The sequence below is a fragment of the Polistes fuscatus genome, unplaced genomic scaffold, assembly GCF_010416935.1.
Source record: "Polistes fuscatus isolate 324 unplaced genomic scaffold, CU_Pfus_HIC Scaffold3, whole genome shotgun sequence".
Taxonomy (NCBI): Eukaryota; Metazoa; Arthropoda; class Insecta; order Hymenoptera; family Vespidae; genus Polistes; species Polistes fuscatus.
In genome coordinates, this window is record NW_025113107.1 from 10,292,776 (window position 1) to 10,314,851 (window position 22,076).

Consider the following 22,076-nt stretch of genomic DNA (forward strand, 5'->3'; position numbering starts at 1 on the left):
TTTCTCTTTCTCTCTCTCTTTCGACGATCTCAGAATACTCGCAGACTTTTGACCTAGAATGAGGCGAAATCGAGGAACGTCTCGAGCACGAGGAAGAAGAAGCGGTAAATATAACGCTGTTTCTGCGACTCTCGAGATACGTATCGCGAGCAAAAATAGTAGAAATACATACTTGCGGATACTACATTAACATTTTTCTTGCATTCTGATGCATGGATATTGTAATTCGAATTATTGCGAATTATTAACGACAAAATCAAATCTTTATTCGCAATACAATAAACGCGAAACAAAATCTAATGCAAGTCAGATTTCGATTTCGTATAAAATTATTCTTCTTTTCTTTTTCTTCTGTTTATTTTTTTTTTTTTTCGAAATTCACGCTTCTTCTTTTCTCGAACAAACAACGACGAAAACGTGTTCATCAAGAAATCTTAGATCCTCGCGTTGAGACTATGAGTGTTAGTTTAGAACGACTCTAAATATACAAATATTTCTATCGAACGTGTGACACTTGACAAAACTTTTTGTTATTGCTTTCGTTTTAATTGTAGAAACTAACACAATATATTTTATTATTTACTCGATATTTATCCTGAACCTTTTCTTTTCTTTTTTAACTGTCGATAATTAAAATGAGATTAAACGTAAATCCCAAAAAATTGACACACATTAAATTCTTTCAAATACAATAAAAATGATGTTAACAAAATTAATTTATATCATTTAATAGTCCATTTGTTTGGGTCGCCCTGTAAGTTGTCGGCACGATATTACAGGTATCAATAATTACGTCAAATTAACTCGACAAAAATTTTGAATAGAAGCATTCATGTTTCCGCAAGGTGACGACGATGTATCAGTTGTCCTCTTTCTCTCTCTCACTCCACCTTTTTTTTTGCTTTTTCTCTTTCTGTCTCGCTTCCGCTCGCAAATCCTCTCAGGCGGACGCATTTGGCACCGTTGGCACCAGCTCAGACGTCCACGATGAAATATCTAGTACTGGTGACTTTGATCTTCCGACGGAGGAGCATTGCGTCGCGGAGGTTGCAGTCTTGATGCAGAAGGAGGAGTAGGAGGTGGTGATAGAGGAGGAGGAGGAGGAGACTGAGGGAAGAAGACTCGTGCGGTGTGGCCACATAATGCTTTCTCTCTCTTTCTCTTAATACGATCTTGAGAAGCAGGAAGTTTTGCGAAGCAATTCGCTCTGTGTGTTTCTCGTCGTGGGTGTTGGAGGAAAGGATCATCTCCGATTTGTCGTTTATTATTGTTATTACTATTATTATTATAGTATTTTTTTTGTTTTTTTATTTTGTAGCAAATTAAATACGATTCTATCTCGTATCTCGACTATGTTTAAATGTATAACGTAATAATACAAAATTATTATAAATAAATAAATATAGGAAAGAAACAAAAAAAAAGAAAAAGAAATGAAAAAGCATTTGAGAAGAATTTCTCCGATAGAAAAATAATAGACAACTTAACACATTAGGTAACTGGGAGTCAATTTATAGACTCGTCAACGTTTACAGATCTACAGGGGTGGTCTATAAATAAACTTTTCATTTATCTCGATTATCGAATTATATACTTACTGCATTTTCATATTCAGAGATTTAAGAAACGATAATTGATTTATCGTAACGATTTCTTAATAAGAACGCTCGTCTAATTTAAATATCTAATAAAATGACACTATCTAGAAAATGACACCTTGGATCGTTTCTAACACTTCCTCCTCTTGATCGGAAGACGCGTGTAAATGCACACGCGGAACGACAGCTGCGTCCATAAGGGAATCGTCTTAGAGAGATCTCACTGACCCTCTTTTTTTCTCTCTCTCTCTCTCTCTTTCTCTTGTACATTCTCACGTGCAGCTAGGGGTGAGTCACCCTCGTTGAAATTCTAAAAGCGCCGATTTCCCGAAAGTCTATTACGAAGCACTTGGCGTCATACGCCCTGCTATTTTCCGCCCGTATCCTCCGATCTCCGTTCTATTAGGGTTACCGACAAGTTTTTTTCTTTTTTTTAATAATAATAACAACAACGATAGAAAACAAAAACATTGCTACTTGATTTGTAGGTATTTCATAGAGAATAATGAAAAAATTGTTTGAATAATATTGAACAAGAGAAAGAGAATGAAAAATGAATTTTTTTTTTCTTTTTTTATTTTTTCTTTTTTTGTTAAAAAGATATAATTCTTGTATTTTATTCTGATCCCAAATTTATAAACAACTCGACTTTCCCTATCTAAGAAAACTTTTTCTTTTTACGTAGTAAAGAAGATATTACGTAATGGTGCGTTCCGGTTGGCGCGTACGAACGGATGTGCAAGCGTGATGCGAGCATCCTTGTTCTCTACAGGTGCACCGATCCTTGAAATCTTTTCTCTTTCCAGTAACTTCGTAAGACTGACCGATCGATAAGTTTAACGCACTACTCGAAAAGTGTATCCCCTTTCGTTTCAATGTTACACAATTTTTCTTTTCGGTTAGTTACTATTATATAATTTTATTGTATTTTATTTATCTTCGTTGGGTAATCATCCATTTCTCATAATTTTTGCACATTTTTCAACATTATGATTAATTAACAACAACAAAAATCCATTATTTCTTGTTAAAAGGCAGCACGTTATATTAACATTTTTGTCATTTCACGTAAAAAAGGAAAAGAAATATGAAAAATAAAAAGATTCTTTGTGCTAATGCAAGCCTTCTTTCTCTTTTTTTGTGTCTCTATTATCTATGGTTAAAAAAAGATAGTAATTAGCTCGAAATCTCTAAAAAAAAAAAAAAAAACACTATTACCAATCCAGGTACATTTTTATTAGTGCAATTCATAAATTAGTCGTAAAAATGTTTTTTGATCATAAGACCATAAATAACAGATATATTTAGATGTTCCAATTGAAATGGCTCACCCTGTATATATGTATCGTTGAAATAGAAGGCAAATGCTTTTCTAAACGGCGAGTAGAGACACCGTGACGTTTTAAAACGCCGTCAGGCTTCCATTCTAGGTATAAAGGGTAAAAGAGAGTAGTCGCGTGATGTGAAAGAAGCCTCGTACGTGCGTACGTGCGTATACATGCATTTTTCCATCCGCGAATAAAAAGTTCAAGAGACTCTTATTCTTCTTCCATCTATCTTCTTCTTTCGACGAAGGATTTACAAATTTAAACTTTTCTTACCTAGCTCTTATTTCGAGTACTCTTTTCCTTACTTAAAAAGGAGCAGCATCATACCAAGAGCGAACATTTCTTTTTAATCCCCTCCCCTCACCACCCTCTAACTTTTTATTATTACTTGTTAAAGGCTTAATTTAATTATGAAACAATTACACCTTTATTCTTTTTCCAGCAGTTTATTAACACTGCTTGACAATTTTTCTTTTTTTTAATAATAAAATCACGATGTATTACAATTAGACGTAAATTTGTTATTTTATTCAATGCTATTTATTTGAACGTAAGATTTTAAACAGATTTTTCAATTAAAATTATTTTTATTATGAGCAAAGACATTATTTTACACACACTCACGCATCATATTTCTTTATTTTTCGTTTAATAATATGAAACTATCATATCGTCTATGTTCAGCAAAAAGTTAACTAACTACGATTTTAATTCAAAGTAATTTATATAGCTTATGTTGCTTAACATTTCATTACTCTTAGTTATTACTTCATAAAAAGTTTCAACAATTATATGTAAAAGTATAAAGAAACAGCATACTTTTCCGAAACATGAATTTTTCAAAAATTTGTCTGACGAGCAATAACTCAAATTAGCAATAATGTTAATTAGTGATTTTTAGCTGAACATAGACGATATTTAGAAATTTGAGTATCCATTTACTTACTCGATTTACTAACACATTATAAGAATCTAACATTGTTAAATATTCCTATTTGTTCATAACATTATTTCATTCTCATATTATACTATACATATATATGTATATATAATGATATTAGCGAAATTGAGAGGTTTTAACTCGAGCGTAAAAAGGACGTTGAACCTATGTGACATGGACTTAGCTAGACGAATCGTTACTATCGAAGTTACTTCCGTGATTGTACTAACGATACTTAATTGCCTTTTCGTAGGGCTTCCAGTGGCCGCGGAACTGATTCGCCCTTAAACTCGGACTTAGCACTAGACAAACCTCGACCGATACCGTCTCCCAGGTAAGACTATACCATTGTTATTCCTTTTTTTTTTTCATCTTATAATACTTTTCTCCACCTTCATTTAAACAAAAAGTTTTTCCTTTTTTACATTAAGGGAAAACTATCTCTTTGATTTCTTTCTACTTGAAAGAAAATAAAATATAAGTTAAATATATAATTTTTTCATATACCCGTATTTGCTAGAAGAAAAAAAAAATAATAAAATACTTTTAATTTGATTTTTTCATAATAATAAAGTTATACCTACACATATATATATATATATTGCCTTGATTTTATTTAAATAAGTATAATATATATATTTTTTTAATAAACGGCGTTATGTCGTTAAAAGAGAAAGAATTACTACAAACAAGTAAATATGTTAAGAGAGTATATTAAGTTACCGTATATATACCAGTAAGAATTAGAAGTTTGTCGGGTTGCCTTGTAGCCAAGTGCGCAAGATGCTCGACTTCTGATTGGAATTCTCTACAACAAACCGAGATCAAATCTCTCCTAAGGAAGAAAATTCAAGAAAGGGAAGTACATTATTTCATCGCATTTAAGCTGTGTTCAATACCAATTAACGTCAAGAGGAGAATACGTGTGTTTGGGTCTAGGGAGGTAGGACCGACCGACTGTTTAGCCCTACCGATGAGTCGTTAGCGGTCGATCCAAAAGAAGACGAAACCCTTATACATGGCCCAGTTGGGCAATTTTGCAACTAGCCAGACTTGTAAACATCGGCTTTGGTTGCGCACACCTAATTCCTAACGAACTATATATATTGAACGCTCACCTTGGCGTTCCAATTTTTGTACTTCCTCGTCTTCGATACCTGATTAGTACCTAAGTTCGCCGAATAGGTGGGATGTTCATCTAGGTCTAGGGCAGGGAATTTAAACCAAATAACAATATCAAGCCCTACTGATTGAGTCTTATGGTTCAGTTTTCTCGACGACGAAACCTATTGGATCTGATGGAACAATAGTTATCTAATAATAAGAAAAAGAGCAAGCACACGAGGCTACAAAGAAGAGATAAAAAGAAGGCAACCCACATTTTTTGCATTTTTAATAACTTTGTATCAACTTGTCACAGATGGCTATTTTTCTATTTCTTCGAAAAGCGTTTTTTTTCGTTGAAAATGATAGTAATGTATATATATGGTTAACGTAAGGCAACTGTTTAATTTTTGTAGTTTTTTTCGATAATTTATAAACCTACAAAGTAACTAGTTTCGAATTTCAACTTATGATTAGTTTTTGAATGATTTGTAAATTATATAAACTATTACATATTTTAATTGCTTCTTTATAACTTGATTATCGAATTAAGTAATTTTTTTTCTTATTTTACTCTAATCATTGGAAATATAATTTTGAAATTGATCGATAATATGGTGCATTCAAAACAAGTTATAAATTTTTAAAAACTAAGAACTTGATGAAAATAAATAATCAGTTTAATTTGTTAGATCTTATATAATTTAGGATACACGTTCAACCCTTAAATATGTTTATTACCGACTGTTGCAGACAAATCCACCCTCTGTACGGAGAAAAGGCAGGGCTTTTAGGCTACTGCGATACTGTCGGTAACACAGAAAACTTTCCACCAGCCCCCAATATTGTTGTAGAGGGTGGAAGAATAGAGTTCGTGCGCCCCTCGCAAGATGGCACTACGATACCGCGAAGAAATACAATGTCCCGAGGGTCACAAACTTTCAACGATCAGTCGGAAAAATCGGATCCTGCGAAGGTAAGTTTTTTTTTTAGATAAAAAAAATATATATATCCATTGAGCTTGCGAATGTATTAGAATTTAATAATTCAATATTAATAAGCACCCAAATATTTCGAACAAAAACTCTCTCTTTCATTTAAAGTTGCTAGATTTTCATTTGATTTCTATATGCGAGTTTATAGCTAAATCCTTTACACCCTTCATGTTGTATTCATTAGAGGTAATTGATTTCCTCAATAGGGCGAAGTAGGATTTCCATACTAAATTGGATTCTCTCTTTCTTTTTTTTTTCTCTTTTTATTTATTTCTTTCTCTCTCTCTCTTTCTTTGCTGATCCTGTCCTCTTAAAGTCAGAGAAGGGAATCGTGCACGTGCCGATACTTGTCGATTATTACGAAATTAACGACATTTTGTGTGCTGTAGCTATTCGTTTGCAGAAGAAAGAGGGAAAGGAAGAAAAAGAAATAAAGAGAGAAAGAGACAGAAAAGGAAAGGGACAGAGACAGAGACAGAGAACGTTAATCTAACGACTTAATGAAATCTCCGAGAAAGTTGACGCGTCGCATTTATACCCTCTGTTTCCTTATCTTTTTACTACATCTTTTCACTATATTATGGGAGACCTTCGCAAACGTATAACATTTATGTTGACGATTAATTAACTTGCAATTTTAATTCTTCGATTAAAATCATTCATTTTGAATTGATTGAACCATTCGTTTTGTGCTTCTCATTTTTTGGTTAATTTTTTTTTCTTTCTCTTCTTCGTTATCCTTTTCTCTTATTAGACTTTGGGTTGAGTTTTGAGACTTTGAGTTTTTTTGATTTATTTGTTCGGATCATAAAGAAAATTAGTCGGCAGTTATGTTACCTATATATTAGTAAAAAGAAGCACAAGTAACTTTTATCTCAATTATTTTTGTATCCATCTCTTTTTTTATTGATTTTTATTTTTTATAAGATATTTAAATATAAATAATAATTAAATCACAGGACGACTTTTAGCAGCGTATACGCATAATTAATAGCATAATGATAAATAACGTTTTTTTTTTTTCGTTTAAATGCGAAGGGGTTTTAGACGAAAACGAGTTGTTTTTATCGTGCAAGAGACTTTTCTACCTCCTTAACGTTCTTTTTTTTTTCCTTTCTTTTTTTGCTTTTTAATTAATGAAGCTCATACCATAGAGAGTCAAATAATGTCGGTTCTTGATAAGGTACCTAGCTCTTGTGATTATATGAATCCCTTCATTACCTTCCTCAACCGGTAGTAGTACCTAGTATAAGAAGAACTACTTTAGGAAAACGTAAGTCGTATAAAACAGGAATAGAAGGGACAAACAAGAGCTGCTGCCTTTGCGACTCGTACAAATTTTTTTTTGATAAGCCACTAATTGGAGGGACGTTCTTTTTAAATCAAGACTACTTACTTTTTTCTCTTCTTTTATTTTACTTATTTATTTATGTATGTATTATACTCAAGTATGTTTCCCTTGGCACGCGGTTTTGAACCTCGCAAATTCGAGAAAAAAAAGCCGGCAAAATTTTTTTCAAGATGCCGCTAAATTTGATAAAATAACAATAAAATTATGGATTCATCTTCATTCTTTTATTCATAATGAAACAAAAAAAAACAATTGTATTATATTGTATTACTTTGTTCAAAACGATAATAAATTAACATTGATTGCAGATATTTATAAAATATTTACAATTATTCAAAGTAACGATAATATATACTTCCACGATTGTTGCTAAAACGATAATAATTTTTCTTTGAAATTGTATCGAAGTAGTAAAACTATAATTGGTAATTGAAAGTGTCAGGAGAGATAGGAGGGAAGAGGGATAAGGGGGGATAAGTGGTGACAACAAATTTTACTTCGTATCAACTGAAACGTCGAATGGAACTTTTTACGCGTATATCGATAAATAAAATCAAATAAAAAAACACAAGGAAAGGTAGACAAAATAAAATTGGAGAGAATGAGAGATATCGAAAAAGCGTGCACGGGTTAATCGATAAATCGAAGTAATGAAATCGAAATTCCGTCGGGATAGAATCGATCGGCTCTGCTGATATTTTGAAACCCACCCTCCCCCCTTATTCCCTATCCCTTCGTAAAATAACGCGTATCGTTTCACGTTCGCACCAAATTACAACTTGCTTTTTACGTGAAATACAGTCATACAAGTTTCTCTCTCTTTCCCTCTCTGTTGCGCTAGTTGAACGAATACTCAACTGGCAGGTGGTACAGCTATTTGAAAAGAACAGGAAAGGGCAAGCAACCCTTCCCTGTTGCTTTTCTCTCATTCGACACTAAACACGACTGTTTTGATTGACAGAAGCAATAAGCGAAGTCAATACTCTCTCTCTCTCTCTCTCTCTCTCTCTCTCTCTCTCTCTCTCTCTCTCTCTCTCTCTCTCTCTATCATCTAACCTTTTCGAAAGTTTTCACTTTTCAATACTTTAGGTCTATGGTAACTATGTATTAATGTATTATATGTAATATATTACAGCTGATAGGAATCTGTGGAATTCGATTTATGATTATTTTTTATATACAATTTTTTTCATCTAAATATTGGAACAATTGAAATATCATTTGTTTTCGTAATTAAATAAAACATTTCGATATTTCTAATAGTATCTTCAAATGTATGGGTTAAATTTCAATTTAAATTAATGCGGCGGCTTAATTTTCCCATATGATTTTAATAGAATTACATTTTCTCGCATTTAAAAATAAATCAAAAATTTTGGAAATTTATTAATCGTATTTTATGAAATTCTGTTTGACAATATTTGCGACCCCCCATGGCTTTATTAAAATATAAAGTTTGTCATTGACATCGTAGAAATTTAAAGAAACAGAAAGAAACATCGTGGAATTCGTTTTTATTCGTGAAAATGATGGGGTTCGTAGATTTTTTTCTGCTTTCCCCCTTTCCCCTCCTCTCTTTTTATTGTTTTAACACTCGTGAGTATATCCAGCGTAGAAATTTCTTTGTATTTTAATTTTTTTTTCTTTTTTTCTTTTTATTCTTGTTCATTCAACTCGCTTTTCCATTGTATTTTTATCGCGTGAAAAGAGAGAGTAACTTGCCGAATGAAGGAAAAGCGTCGCGTCAATGTACGTTCGTAAAAAAAAAGTAGTACCCCCTCCTCCCTCCCGCCCCCCGATTGTTTTACGCGCCATAGTTTTGTTTGTTCGTTCGTGTTCGTTCGCCGATAAAAAATATTCTCTTGAAACGTTAGCTACTTTCGATACATTTCAGACAGAAGGGTGTGAGAGAGAGAGAGGAGAGAGAGAGTGTACCATTGTAAAAAATCAGTCGATAGACAAGGGGAACTTTTCGTCGTGAAAGTTAATCGAGAAAAATACGCTCGAATAAATTTAGGATATTTGTTTTTATTTTTCCGATTGAAAAGATTTACAGAACAAAAGTAATTCACATTTAGAAATTGTCTGACACACACACACACACAATGAATTAATCGTTAAATTAAATACAAATATATATATATATATATATATATATATATAATCTAATTAACATTAAATTGAATATCAATTAAGTATTATACATTTTTAATAGAATTTTGAAATTTACGAAAAATATAGATCTCATTAATACGCAATAATAAATTTTGGATAAGGTTTTAATAATATACAAGGTGTCTCGTAATATTGTATATGGAACCTATTTCAGAATGAGAATTAAAAAAGGATAAACAAAAATATAATCTAAATATGTGTCTTATTCGATCTTATTTCAAAGTTATATTACTAGACACTCAGTATATTATACGTTTGAATAAGGAACATACGTACCATCGTAAAAGTCATCGTATATTATAAAATCTAAGATTCAATAAAATATTGTAAAATATCTTTACACGTTTAGTACGTTAACACATTTTTTTTGTTTTCGTAATATATATATATATATATATATATATGAAAATGTTGAAATTGTATTTATTCGCTGATGGAATTTAACTCGTATAGTGTACAATGAACGAACTTAAGATGAGGAAATCACAAAGTAGCTAACTAATCACTGGGTGATTTTGAAGAACGCGTTGAAATATTGGCTTTATGTTTGACGTTTACGTTTAGTCCAGTTGGTCGTTGTTAGCCGGCAGGCATGCAAAACTGGCTTGGTGACTCGCGTTCACACTGGGTAACACATAGTTACGTCTACGTTTATAATCCCTTAACCACCTGCTGGATCTGTCGTTTGTAAAGCCGGAAATTGCGAGTGTATAAGAGAGAGAGAGAAAGAGAGAGAAACTCCTTGCATTTCTGCAAGCCTAAAGGTTTGAAGTAAAAAATATAAAAATAATAAAAAAAAAATAAATAAAAATCTCTCTCTCTCAAGACAAGCAAAAAGGAATAAGAGGATAATCGTTCGTCGTCGTCGACGACGAAACATTTAACGGGTTGTTCGTTGTTGTTGTTGCAAATCGACGACCGGTCGACCTTCGTTATTAGAGAAAAATCTTGTCTCTAAGTAAGTAAGTATAAGTCGGCTGGGGATACTTTTTAACTATAAATATGACTCATGCTGTGCGACAGATTCGAAATCGTAATAGAATTACACTGTCTCTTTTATCTCGTTTAAAGTTATAGTACAGTTACAAGGTTTGAATTTGTTTGTTTTTGTTTTTATTTATTATAATACTACATCAAAACTTTTCCGTAAATTAATATATATAAAGTATTTAATATTATTATTTAATATATAAAAGTATTTAATATTATTTGTATATATATAAGTATTTAATATTATAGTTTAAAAAGTATTTATACGACATAATAAAAGTGTTGGCTTAAATAATAATAATAATGAGATGCGTGTGTCTTATGCAATAATATGCAAGGACAGGTAAAATGACATTTATATTTGTTTTATCATTAATAAATAATTTTTATAAAACATTTAATTTTTATTTTTTATTTTTTCTGCAAACGTAGGTACAAGTTTCCTCGGAAGATTTAGCAACAGCGATTTGGCAATTTGCACGCCAAACTGCAACCGACATCGACAAATATGTACAATTCGGCTATACGAAAAGGGTAGCCCTTTGAAGTTCCCGCGGTCTCTTTTCATCTCTCTCTCTCTCTCTCTCTCTCTCTTTCTCTCTCTCTCTCTCTCCCTCTCCCTCTCTCTCTTTCCCTTCCTCCCTTTCTCTTTCGACAGTATCGATCGAAGTTCGAAAGTAGGAATAAACAAAGAGAAGGTAGATACGTGATCGATATTCGAGCAAATTCTAAATTTTTTTTCATATTTGTGTGTGTGTTTTTCCTTTTTTTTTTTTTTTAATAAACTATGAAAATTATTGTATATTTGAAAACGTTAAATAGTCAAATAACTAATAAGACAACCGGTAAGCATATTTCTATTACCATTTAATTTGACTCTATGAATAATTATCTAAACGAAAATTTCAATTTGAATAATATTATAATGTATTAATGTTATGATAATATAATAATGATATTTTAAAATCATTATATTATCATAATAATATATTCTAATAAATTTGAATATGATCGAGACAGTATCGAGCATCAAATTATAATCACGTATGATATTAATACTGTATAATATTATATTATGTATAATAGAAATAGATAATGATATATCGAATACCAATGATATCAATACGAAATATTCGTTTTGCGTTTTGAGTAATAAATACTCATCAATCTAATATTATTTTACTATATACTATACTTAATATACTTGAATTGATTAAAAAGTTTTCGAGCATAAGATAAAATAAAAACGAAATTTTTCACTTTTATTTTTTGATGTAGTCTTAAAACTTTTCAACCAATTATTATACAAACAGAAAGAAAATGACTAAGTACTGTAAATTATTGTTTTCATCAAAATTATTACAGTTATTGATTATTAATTTGAATTTATGTATTATTTTTATTTTTTATTTTAAATTATTATTTAAAGAAATATTAGAATTTCTAAATTGATTTTATTTGTTAGTTATTCGTAACACTTGGTTTATTCGAAGTAAATAAATTTGACTAATGATCGATCCAGATTTAGAAATTAATCGTTTCAGGGAAATCAATACGTTTATCGGTGTCATATATAAATGTATCAGTGAGTGACACGTGCATAGGGAATTCACGATTGGATTGATTAGCCTAATTATTCGTCGTTCTATCGCCATTCCTGTCGCTATTAACGTCAGTAATCCCCTTGATCTCGTCCCCTTTCTCCTTTTACCCTTTCGACACTCTCTCTCTATCTCTCTCTTTCTCTCAATCGTAATTTTCTGTACAATTTGCATAGGATCGCAGAAAATCACGGCACGTTCTGTACAAATTAATTTCCAATCGAATTATCGAAATTTTCTGATTCCATTTATTTAATACAAATCAAAATGAATGATATTCCTGTCGTGGAAAAATTTACGAAAGATACGCAACGATCGAATTAATATAATTAAAATAAAATGTGTAAAACTCATCGTTTTGTCATTAAAAACGGATTTCGTTTGTATTTGATAACTCGTAATATTTTTTTTTCTTTTTATACAATAAAGAAGTAACAATTTTTAGCATATAAAATATCATTTGCAAATAAATGAAAAACAATTATTAACTTTGTAGTTTATCTTTAAAAATAACAAAAACAAAAAAAAAATGAAAAATGGAAAAAAGTATTATTTATTAACGTTGGAAAGCGATGGAATGGTTACATACTAGAATATTACAATGATTTTATTTTTATCCTTTCGATTCGATAAATTATGATTAAACTGGTGTTACCGGTTGTCTTCTTAAGTATGATTAATAATGGTTACATCGTCTCGCTAATATAATATGTGACGAACGACGATGCGAATAATTCTCATTTGCATCTATATGCAGTTACTTTACAAAGGATATATATATATATATATATATGCATTGAAATTTATTTATCGAAGAACTTGCAGGTGTATAGTATCATCCTGAATAAAAATCGTAATTTCTAACGAAACTCCTGGCCTGCAGCGATTAATCGTTGCTATTAAAAATTGGCAAATATCTACCTGCGGTTTCTATATCCTGTTTCTCCTCGTGTTTTCAACCATTTCGTTCGTTTTCACGATTGGTTGATTCCAAATAAACAAACAGAAAGTAGAAAGAAAAAAAATCAACAAAATGATTACCTCTTTTTTTATTTTTTCTCTTCAAGCAAAATTGGATGTTACAATGCGTATTGTTATTCTTCAATAGTATTGACAATTACACGTGTATTACCTTTGGTCGAATAAATTTAAAAAAAAAAACACAAAAAGGCTATTATTTATCTCGTTTTTTTCCGTAAAATTTGGTCCCTCCAAAACGATGTAAACAAAATAATTTATTTTTTTTATTGAACAGGTAAGCAAAAATATATATATATAAAAGAGTTTATTATTGCTTATAAGATATAATAAAATCAAATGATAAAACTATAAAGAATTATTGCGACAATTTGATCCTATTACGATCGAATAAAAATTCGAAGGTACAAATATAAAAAGACAAAAAATAATGCAAAATAAAAAAAAACCATTTGATATATATTACGAATATATTATTACTCATCAAATCAATTCAATTATTTTTGATTCTTTTGCGATAGAATATAAAATTCGATAGAAGAATTAAACAAAAAAATAAAATAAAAAAGTGTCATTTTGCACTAACAAAATGTAGGCACAATACAACGTTCAATGTTAATTGCTTAAAAGGAAAATATTAAAAAGTGATCGATTTTACGTTGAATAACTGAGTCGATAGCGCATATACCAAATGCGATTGTGACTGGTAGAGAGGGAGGTAGAGGCAGAGGTAGAGGTAGAGGTAGATGTAGAGAAAGAGGTTGCCTCGGGTCGTACAGGTGGTCGGCTAATAATAGCTCTTTTACGTTGGCACGAGTAACGCGTGCTTGAGCTCTCGCACGCGAGTAGGATCTAGCCGTGGCAGATCTATCAGTAGTCGTTGTTAGCAGCAGCACAGACTAACAGCTACTTGATATGCCATACATATGTATGTTATGTATATATATACATATAAATGTATATGTATATACAAGTGTTAAGCATTTTCGAAATGCTTTATTTAGAATATTATCAATAAAATATTCAAACTGAATCATTTTTCTTTCCTTTTTTTTTATTTTTAGTTCAAAGAAATACACGGTAAATTATTTTCTTTATTTATTTTCCAACTATGATATTTTCGAACATTTGTGACCTATTTTTTTTTATTTTTTGATTATACGAATGGTAAAATAAGTGAATATTTGTGTTCGTATCGTGAGGAACTTTTTTATTTTTTTGTTCGCATATTTATTTAAAACTTCTTTTTCTCGGTTGTATCTAATTTGTATTCTTTATGTTTTTATTCGTTTTAGGCGTGTGTATTTCTTTAATACACTTTTTCCTTATTTTTTGTCGTTTTATCAAATTTTATTGAGCATGATAAATAATTTATCTATAGAAAGATTCTGGTCAGTATTTAGAATACGGAATAGATTTCTATTAGGATTATAAATATTGATTCAATTAATAATAGTTTCGAAAAAAATACTGAAAATAATTTATTTTCGATGATATTGGTATTAAAAATATTGTCCCAATATTCATAATTATAAATACTTATTTCCAAAATTGTACAAAACGGAACAATTTTGATGGTAATCAATTTCAATCAACGCAATTTCATCAACGTTCGCGTTAATATAATTTTTGGTATTATTTCATTTTTCTAATAGGACCTTTGAACCTTGAGTACGATACAAGAATTAGTTCTATCTTTCTTTTACTTTCTCTCTTTATCTCTTCTATAGAAACGTTCACATATGCTCGTGTCTTGCTGATGTTAGTGCTGGTGCTGATGCTGGTGCTGATGCTGGTACTGGTGCTGGTGCTGGTACTGGTACTGGTGTTGGTGTTGGTGCTGATGCTGATGCTGATGCTGGTGCTGGTGCTGGACATTAAGCAGGAAGAGGGACGCATCCTAATCATTGTTAATTAACATTTATGGAGACACGTACACAGAGACTTTCGTTCCTCTCTCCTGCGATGCGTTTCCTAACCAGACTGTGCTATAGGATTTAACGTCATAAGTGACATAAGCCGTTGGAGAGGCGCAAAATACCTACTATATCAAAGTGAATGTTAGTACCATCTTCTATGCTATCGTCTTTCCACTCCCTTGCGTCCATTACTCTCTAATTGAAGCTGTGAACACACACAGAGATAGAAAGAAAGAGAGATAGAAAGAAAGAAAGAGAGAAATGAAGAAAAATAAAGAAGAATAAGAAGATCAGCAATATATTGATGCAATCTGATCGATAAATAAAATAAATACGATAATCGATTTATTACGATGAAAAGATTAACATTTAACACGTTGACGTTGACCATGTACCACCACCGGTGACTCATACGTGAACTTATCATCAAGCGGCATCTATAATCGGTGATTCGCAATGGATAGTCTTGTAAATGAATTTTGTAATTACTTATTTTTATGTTATTATATATGAAAATTTCAATTACATATTTGTCGCGTTATTCGGTTCCTAATAGAAAATACGAGTTACTCGTATACAAGTAATCTGACGCGAATATGTTAATTATTAAAATAATGTTGATCAATTTGTTAAAGGTTAACTAAATTTTTGTATACGGTGATAAAGAAACGTAGCAGATGATTTTTTATCGTCGTCAGATGAAGCGAGAAAAGAAAGAAAGAAAACAAACAAAACACCGATGGCACGTTGACAAGCGTTAAAACTTATCTCGGCGAATTAAAATTCTAATATTTCAGGAGACGATAATTCATTTGATAGTGAGTTAGCCCACGTCGAGAACACCAACCGAGGGACGCGATCGAGCTTCCCTTTCACGTTCGATAGACGTTACCAAAGCTAATATCTTCGTTTAAACGCTAACAAGATGTATCCTTTAACCTGTTTCATGTAAACGAAGGTATCGAACCTATTTTGTGTTAAAAGGATACCGAAAATAACACGATTCCTTTGATCTCTTCTAGAACGGTTGGGGAGGAGGGAGGGGGTGGGGGAGGGGTAGGGGCAGAGGGTTATTTAAAATGCAGATAATCCCGAATCGAGATGTAGGTATACTTTGTAGGATAGAACAATGCTCAGCCGTTCACGCGTTTCTGCCCTTCGAAAGCAGAGATCAAAGATCGAAGCGTGCCGTTCCAAGCGGTTGTGTTGTGCCACGCTGGGCTCCAGCTCGAAGCTACACTTTTTTTTCTCCCTTCTTTTTTCCCTTTTCTTTTTTTTTCCCTCCAAACCAAACTCTCGTACCGCCCTTTTAGCCGCAGCCAACGAATCTCCATAAATCTACCCTCGGCTTTAGAGCAGCAAGCAGCAGCAGCAGCCATTTCTATCCCTACTTTGCTATACCTATCCAATCCCGATTCCGATCCCGATCCCGATCCCGATCCCGATCCCAATCTCGATCCCAATCCGTGCTCGTGTCAAGATCATCGAACACTTTTTAACAAAGTACACTTGATTCTGATTTTATTAATATACATCTTTCTTTTTTTTGTTTTATCGTCAATAAATATTAGATTGACTACAATACGTTCACGTGATTTTATTTTATCTATGACAAAACTTAACGTAAGGACTTATTTTGTGTTGGTCAATGAATAAAGTTAACGACAAACCGAGAATTTATAATTTGTCATTATTTAATAATTATTTTTGATATTATTATTAAAATTTGTGGATTGAAAAGTCGTCTGGATTTCACCCTTTGAAAGATATAGTCTACTTCCCAAACCAATAAACCTTGTAAGACGTCAATATAACTACCCAATAAGAAACTAACTAACTTGCAACTATAATATTCATACTTGACGAACCCGTATAAATATGATAAAATATTCGAAAAATCAATTAATTATTGCGAATATTAATTGAACAAAAAAAGAAGAAAATTGACCGAACGTTCAACGAGACGTTCAATTAATAAGATTTAATGTAAGAGAAACGATATAAAATTACGTTGCAATCGTTAAGATAAAGATTAGTAAAGATGATTCGTAGAGAGAGTACGTTATCAGTTTCAAAGGTGTTACATAATAATAATAATAATAATAATTATTATTATTATTATTATTATTATTATAATGAATGATAGAGATATTTATCTGTAGGTCGAGACGAACGACGTACGTTCGCTTAAAGGGCTCCGGAGCCGCGACAGGAAGCATCGATCCTGTCTGCCTGCTGGGTGCATCGTACACCAGGAATCCTGGTATCTCTCAGTTTCTGTCTCTCTCTCTCTTTCTCTCACACTTTCACACACTCTCTCAGTCTCTCTCTCTCTCTCTCTCTCTCTCTCTTCCAGCCAGTCTGGCATCGGCTCTAGCACCGGCTCCGCCGTGTTCGCGTTACGAACCGGCTTTACGTCCCGACACCCTCTACCAGAATTCATTAGCCCGTCCCACCTCGATTTCTGTCGGAGGCTTTACTAAAAAAGACTCCAAAGAGATTTTAATTGGCTACTTCGACGTCCGTCGCCAGTAGCCAGACCGTAGGAGAAGCGTCGCGACGAGTGCGCAAACCTTTTTCCCTTTTTCCTTCGACCTTCTTCTTTTTCTCGATAAAGAGAATATCAAACTATTTTTTTTTCTTCTCTTCTTCTTTTTCTTCTTCCTCTTCTTTTTTCTTAGCATTCCTTTCTCTTCTCTCATTTCTCTAATCCATAAGTTCAAAAATTAATCCGATCTATCTTCAAAAAAAAAAGAAAAGTATTATTACCTTCGTCAAATTTTTATTTTTTCTTCTTCTATCACAAATTATGAGACTCTAAAAGATATCGAAATCGTTTAACTTACTCGTATAATAGAAAACTTATCGTGTAATATTATAATAAAAAGAGAAAATTAGCATCGATGATAAGGAAATAACGTTGGAATATATTTCATTTACTTTGTTTAACAATTTTTCACGAATTGACCAATGCTTGTAGGTAAAAAAAAATACGTTTACATTTTAAAAATATCTAACAAATCCATATACAATAAATTTGTATTCCATCCTTGTTGAACATTACATCCACGTATATTCAAATATCCTATAAATCTTACGTCAAAGATCCGCTCATACTTGGTTTCAAAAAATAAAGATACGCAAAAGAAACATAAATAAAAATTTCTACGAATATAAATTCCCTCTTTATATATACCATTCCATACTTACTTTTATTCAATATATTATTATTGTTACATGATTAAAAAAATAAACAAAAAAAAAAGCAAAAATCATCTTTCATATAAATAAATCTTACACGTGATAAATTCTATAGGACAATGTTTTCTGCACGCTAGCACGAGAGATACGATCGGAAGGATTCTCTTGAATCGGTGTTGCGTTGCACTCCTCTGATTCCTCCCTTCCCTTTCTCTTCCCTTCCCCCTTCTATATATCGTTCTCTGTCTAACAATAAGAAAAGGGGGGAAACCACCGGCGTCGGCGACGGCGACGGCGACCGGTCCTCCTCATCTAGGAGAATAACGTTATCGGTCGGACAGCGTGTCTGGGTTACGTCTACCCTAAACCATCCTTCCCGTTTCTCCTCCCTCTTTCCAACCCCTCTTTCCCATTCCATCCCATTTCTCGGCGTTCCTCGTTTCTCTCAATTTCAGACTTTGAGACGCGCCAGCACCCTCCGCGCGAGCAGTCACGCGCGTCCTCCAAAAGATAAGACTCGGTGGCTCGTTGACAACCTTGAACAATGCCAGCTACCGCAATACTTTACACCAGATCTTTTACGATTTATGATTACTTTTTTCCTTTTCTTTTTTTCTTATTACGTGCCTTTTTTTTAACGAACATCTATTATATCTATGCGAAATAATTCATATATTCTATATTTATATATATGTATATTGTATTTTGGTATGTTAATATAATATACCAATATAATTTATACGTATATATAATATAATAATATTTATTTATATATATAATAATAAATAAATAATTATTTTGATTATTATTATTATTATTATTATTATTATTATTATTATTATTATTATTATTATTATTATTATTATTATGATAGTAGTAGTAGTAGTAGTAGTTATAGTTTATTATTTGTCTTTTCTGCATTATAATAATATATTATTTAATGTTATATAATTAAATTTATAATATTCTATTTAAATATTTTATTATTTAGTGTGTGTGTGTGGGGGGGGGGGTTATAATAACGACAGGTAATTTTGGGTTTATTTTTTTTTTAGATTATTTCATTATTGTTATTAATTACTTAATTATATTATTCCAATTAACATACCTATTATTAATAATTAATTTCTAAATATATGGAAAATGAATGTACGAGTTTATTATTAAATTTAAGGGATGATAGAGAAGATCATTACGAACCAAATTCACGTAGGGACGAGACCCGTGTCCGCAAACGTTTCGTTTCAGTAATTACAGAACGTGATACATGTGCTAACCGGTCTAAATAACATTTCAGAATAATAAACGAAAACGTTCATTATTTCATGAAGGTCTATATTAAAGACAAAACAATGATTAACCATGACCACTTTAAATTAGATTGCAAATTGTGGTTAGAGAAAGCATTCTGACAAAGCACATTTAAATGTTTCCGGACGATGAAAGTTAGTATTCATAATGATATCCTTTATCGTACATAAAAGTTTTCTAACGAGTACGTAGAATAACATTTGTTTCATTTCTTCTCTTTCATGATTTTGATGTTTACAATGCAAATCAAATATTCCCATTACAGATGTTCGTTGGAATAAATTCCAAATACTTTCTACTTCTGAGGAAAAAAAATGAAAGTTAAAGTAAAATGAACGAAAAATCACATTTTGGCAACCCTTTGGAAAGTATTCTGGGAATTTTTTTCTTTTTTCTTTTTTTCTACGAAATCGATATACATATCTACAATATAACGCCCACCGATAATAATGGATGGTATTAAGCTTTTCTTCGAAATATCGTAAACCCAGCTATCGAGCTCGTCTTGTAATTTGTCAGTCGTCGCTTTTCGTTAAGTAGGAGGGACAAAATAAATATGTTTTTGTCGATGGCAAACGGAAGAGACTAAAAGAGGGAGAAGAAAAAGAAAACGCTTCTAGTTTCGTGACTTTCGCAAGTATTGATGTTTATAAGATATTTAGTCCTTGTTTACGTACATAGTGTGACGTAGAGAAAAAAAATGATCTCTTTCTGAAAATGAAGAGAGATAGAGAAAGAGAGAGAGAGACAGGAAAAAACAAAATATGAAAGAGATAGTGAAAAGTAAAAATAGAAAATATGTGTGTGTGTGTGCGTGCGTATGCGCGCGTGCGCGTGCGTGATAGAGAGAGAGAAAAATAGAAGAATATGAAAGTGAGAGAGAGTTTAAAAGAGAAAGAAAGAAATATAAGATAAGAGAAAGAGAGAGAGAGAGGAAGAGAAGGACAGAAAGAAAGAGAAAGATAGAGAGAACTTGAAAAAAGAATGCAAAGATCTAACTTTAAATGCAATTTTACGCGTCTGAAGTCAAGTCGCATTTTCATTTGGTCTCGTTCAATTTCATGCATATAGCAGCGTGCACCGAGTCGATCATTGCTGCCAATCGTTGCTGAGGTATTCATTAGCAGGAGAAACGAAGAAGAGGCTGAACAAGTAAGAGAGAGAGGAGGAGGGAGGTGGGGGAAAGCGATAGGAGGGTGAAATACGAGGGAGCAACAAAACCGAGCTACCCTGCGTGCTGCGTACGTTCGTTGGGGGAGACTCTCGTGGACAATCGAAGGCGAAATCGATAACTCATCGTACGCGTCCGTCGACACTCTCTCTTCTCTCTCTCTCTCTCTCTCTGTGTGTGTTTCTCTCTCGTTTTCTCTCTTTCACTCTATGACGGTGTCAATCACGCGATGTTATCGTCGTTGGTCGACCGGCGACGACGTTTATCTGTTCGACGAACCAACGAACGAAACGTTCTTTCTACACGACTCTAGATACGCATGATTTTTGATGTTTACATTATACGCATCTAAATAAGTATTCGGACGAATGTTATTGATATATTTTTGAATACTATGCGCGAATGAATGTTGTATTTGTGCGAACATAAACTCGCATATCGAACGATAATAGCCAATCCCCACCTTAAACAGTTCTTACCTTTGTTACTTTTATTTTTCTTGTTTTTCTAAACGAAAATAACCATCGTTGAAAGTAATTCGAAAAAGCTTTATCTTCTCTATTATTCTTTCTTTTTTCTCTTATTCACATCAAGGTAGTATAACAAGTAATAAGAGAAATAGCAATAACAACACGCGGGTTTAACGTTGAGTAGGTAGGTAGGCATTACGATTTAAAACGAATGTTTCCCCTTCCTCAAAGAATCCTAATGTTCTTGAACGTCCTATAAATTTTCCTTACAGTCTGCCGTTTACGCATGCTAAGAGAAAATAATTTATGAATCATAATCTTGACGTTGATCTAGCCATTACCGCATAATATGCAAATACGAAGACAAGATATGTAGATAAAAGTGAATAAGAAAGATAAATTCTTTTTCAAAAACAATCTCATTTGCGTGTAGTTAAATTTTCGAAAAAAAATAGGAGATGCTTCCTTTCGCTGGTTTAAATTTTCGAAAATTAATGCACGGGGCGAGTTTTAAACATATAATAAGAAGCACAATTATTATAAATCAAAATATAAATGTAAATAATGCATTTTTATTACAATTAAAATATTACAAATGGAACCCTTTTATTCGGTACTTCGTTATTTTGAAAATAAAACGATAATTTATATAGCATTGAAATATTTATCATTCTAAATTAAAGAAAATATGAAGATCTTATTAAAATCTAGTTCATGGTTATTTTGAATAATTTCAATTATATTTAAATTATGTATAATTTAATTACAGTTATTTTTCCTTTTTTTTGTTTTTTAGTTTGTTAACTACTACCATGTTTCTGAATATTTTATTTGCTTTTAAGTTGGAGTATAATGATCAGTATCCGAGGATCTATTATTTGAACTTCCTATTATTCGCATATTTAACTATCGAAACGTTCTATTATCCGAACGTTTATATTTAT

The 22,076-nt window shown here is 32.0% G+C and overlaps 1 protein-coding gene across 11 annotated transcripts in view; it reads left to right on the plus strand.

Moving 5' to 3' along the window:
- LOC122519503 overlaps window positions 1-22,076 on the plus strand; it is a 149,553-nt gene that overhangs the window by 60,795 nt on the left and 66,682 nt on the right. For all 11 annotated transcript variants that reach the window (XM_043638984.1, XM_043638985.1, XM_043638983.1 and 8 more), the window contains 2 exons: window positions 4,120-4,200; window positions 5,724-5,946. In XM_043638984.1, the coding sequence (XP_043494919.1) occupies window positions 4,120-4,200; window positions 5,724-5,946 (304 nt within the window). The remainder of the gene's footprint in view (window positions 1-4,119; window positions 4,201-5,723; window positions 5,947-22,076) is intronic.